Source organism: Sinocyclocheilus rhinocerous, unplaced genomic scaffold, assembly GCF_001515625.1.
Source record: "Sinocyclocheilus rhinocerous isolate Xijiao unplaced genomic scaffold, SAMN03320098_v1.1 scaffold1066, whole genome shotgun sequence".
NCBI classification, from domain to species: Eukaryota; Metazoa; Chordata; class Actinopteri; order Cypriniformes; family Cyprinidae; genus Sinocyclocheilus; species Sinocyclocheilus rhinocerous.
In genome coordinates, this window is record NW_015629516.1 from 47581 (window position 1) to 50188 (window position 2608).

At 35.2% G+C, this 2608-nt stretch overlaps 1 protein-coding gene across 1 annotated transcript in view; it reads left to right on the forward strand.

Annotated features, from left to right (window-relative positions):
• Nucleotides 1-2608, forward strand: part of LOC107739058 (AT-rich interactive domain-containing protein 5B-like) — a 48119-nt gene that overhangs the window by 36511 nt on the left and 9000 nt on the right. The window contains exon 3 of the mRNA XM_016551033.1: nt 1986-2175. Within this exon, the coding sequence (XP_016406519.1) occupies nt 1986-2175 (190 nt within the window). The remainder of the gene's footprint in view (nt 1-1985; nt 2176-2608) is intronic.

The window sequence follows — 2608 nt, forward strand, 5'->3', positions numbered from 1 at the left end:
GAGTATGGGTCACCATACTTGGCCACATGTCACGTCACTTTTCACTTTTTCACTTTTCACTTTTCAATATTACAGCGAGAATAAAAGTTACTCCTTCTTTCTTTGTGTGAACATTTGGGCGGTGTTATGCAAATCTTCGCACATCGTGACGTAGACATGTGGGGGCGTGTTAGAACGAGCCGTTTTAGGTAGGCGTGGTTGACTCTTAACTTTTATAAAGAATATCTCTTTGGATTTGAGACTTTAGTCTTTGCAACTTTACAGATCTTCTTTATGCACCAAGAGCTTGTAACACTCCAAAGAGAGAGGAAAAATTGAAATCGCATCATATGACCCCTTTAAACAAGAATGAAGGGAATGATAAAGAGGGAAGTTGTAGACACACAAAAAAAAGCACCAAAAAAATCACAAATAATTGTAATAGAGCAGTCTGTCGCTTTTAGCGGTCTCCATCATATTTATGTTTGACTTCGCCTACCGCTTCTTTTTTGCATTCGTGTATCGTGATGCACGAGATGTGAAATGTATTTGGATTAGGACTGGTGTACTAGAGGATATATTTATGATTCCGCATGCCTCCAAGAGTTCCCAGCCAGACTCATTAATCACATCGGACACATTATAAAAACTTGAAGCTACAAGAGTAGAGAGGCAGATCATGTTGCTGTCTACCTCTATTCCCAATAACATTCTCAAGTAAATCATAATTTCATATCTACCGTCATCTTGGCTTTGATTTTCATTAGTCTTCACTTTTAGTTTTCTGGAAGGTACTGATCTAACGGAATGTGGAGCATTACAGAAAAAGTACATTTTCATTAGGATCACGTGCATTATTCACAATTTGTTCCCTATTTGCCTCATTGTGTGTATTCACTCATGCAAGAGTTCATAGCTGGCCATTCTTTCAGCTACATCTACTAACAATAACAGATTTTTACTTTAAACTGTCTTGGAAACTTTTACCATGACTTTAATATATATATACAAATTTTATTGTTTTACCATTGACTAAGACACAGATTTCAAGTCGTGATAAATTCATAATGAAACTGAAGTAGTGACAGATCTTTTATTCTGGATTGTGATGTATATTTGAGCGTAATAGAAAAATTAAAAAATAAAATAAAATAAACATGCATGGATGAATTGTTGACGAGATCGATAACATGCTTTTCGAAAATTTACATTTCATGCCGACTTTAAAATATGACATTACACTCTAATATTATTATTATTATTATTTTATAAATCATGAAAATCAAAACAAAGAGCGACATAAACCAATTTAATAGTTATGGTGTGAAAATGATTTGTGCTTATTTATCTAAGTTGAGACATCATTTCCAACATAACCCCAATTTTTGCATGTTTGATCATTTTGATTAATTCAATGTCAGTGAAGAGCATTCTTGACATAAAAAAACAAAGTAAATATTGTGTGCCAAGCTATATATTTGTAAAAGTGTGTTATGAATGCGGTTATGAATATTTATATTTAAATGCTAACAATTAAATTAGCCTTAGCAAGACAAATGAATCATTTTATTGAAAAGGCATTATTGTATATAATAATGCAATTTCTATCACATATTGAATGGTGATTTGAGATGTGTTGGAAATTTGTTCGTGATGGTTGAAAAAGTTAAAAATAAACCAATGAGTTTTAAAAATGTGTTTTAAGAGAGTATATTTCATACAAGCCCATAGGGTTAAACGTGTCCGTATGAAGAAACAGTCATCTATTGTGAACAAAACCACATTTTTTGTAACAGTGGTTCACAGGAAGGAAACTTTTCTTTTTGTTTCATGATGTCATGCATGAGTCAATTTCAGTTTGTCTTGGATAACAGATAAAGCCTGCAGGAAACAGTTATTATTATTAACAGTTACGGAAAAAGACAGGAATGTTTAAAGTAGAAGTACAAACAGATGATGAATCAGTCTGATTCTACTAACCTGTATCACTTCCTCCTTTCCCTCAGACTCATCCTACCCTATGAGAGGTTTACTAAAGGAGAGGAGGACAAACCCCTTCCGCCTGTCAAACCCCGCAAACAGGAGGGCAGTGCCCAGGAGGTCGTTGTAAAAACAAAGATGACGGCCGTTAAGCGGCCAAAGGACGAACAAAAACCTCGGAGTGAAAAGGACGCTTCAGCTGAAGTCCCAGAGCCGGTCAGTCTTTCATTGTGTCCTTGTATCCTGTTTTGAAGCAACACACAAACTTACAGAAAAAGTGACTAGCACCAAAATTGGCCTTAGGTACATTACCCATTTGGAATAATTTAATTTTTATTTTATTTTATTTTAAAGAAGTCTCTTATGCTCATCAAGGCTGTATTTCTTTGCTAAAATATTAGACAATTCAAAATAACTGTTTTCTATGTTAATATATTTTTTAAAAATTATATATTCCTGTGATGGCAAAGCTGAATGTTCAGCATCATTACATCATTCTACAGAAATTAGAGATGCACCGATCGATCGGCCAGGGATCGGAATCGGACGATTTTCCTCATGATCGGCCCGGATCGGTGATCGGTCTCACTTCTTTCCGATTCCGAGCTGATCCGTTTTGTTACCAGCGGCACAGGCAATAACGTCAGCC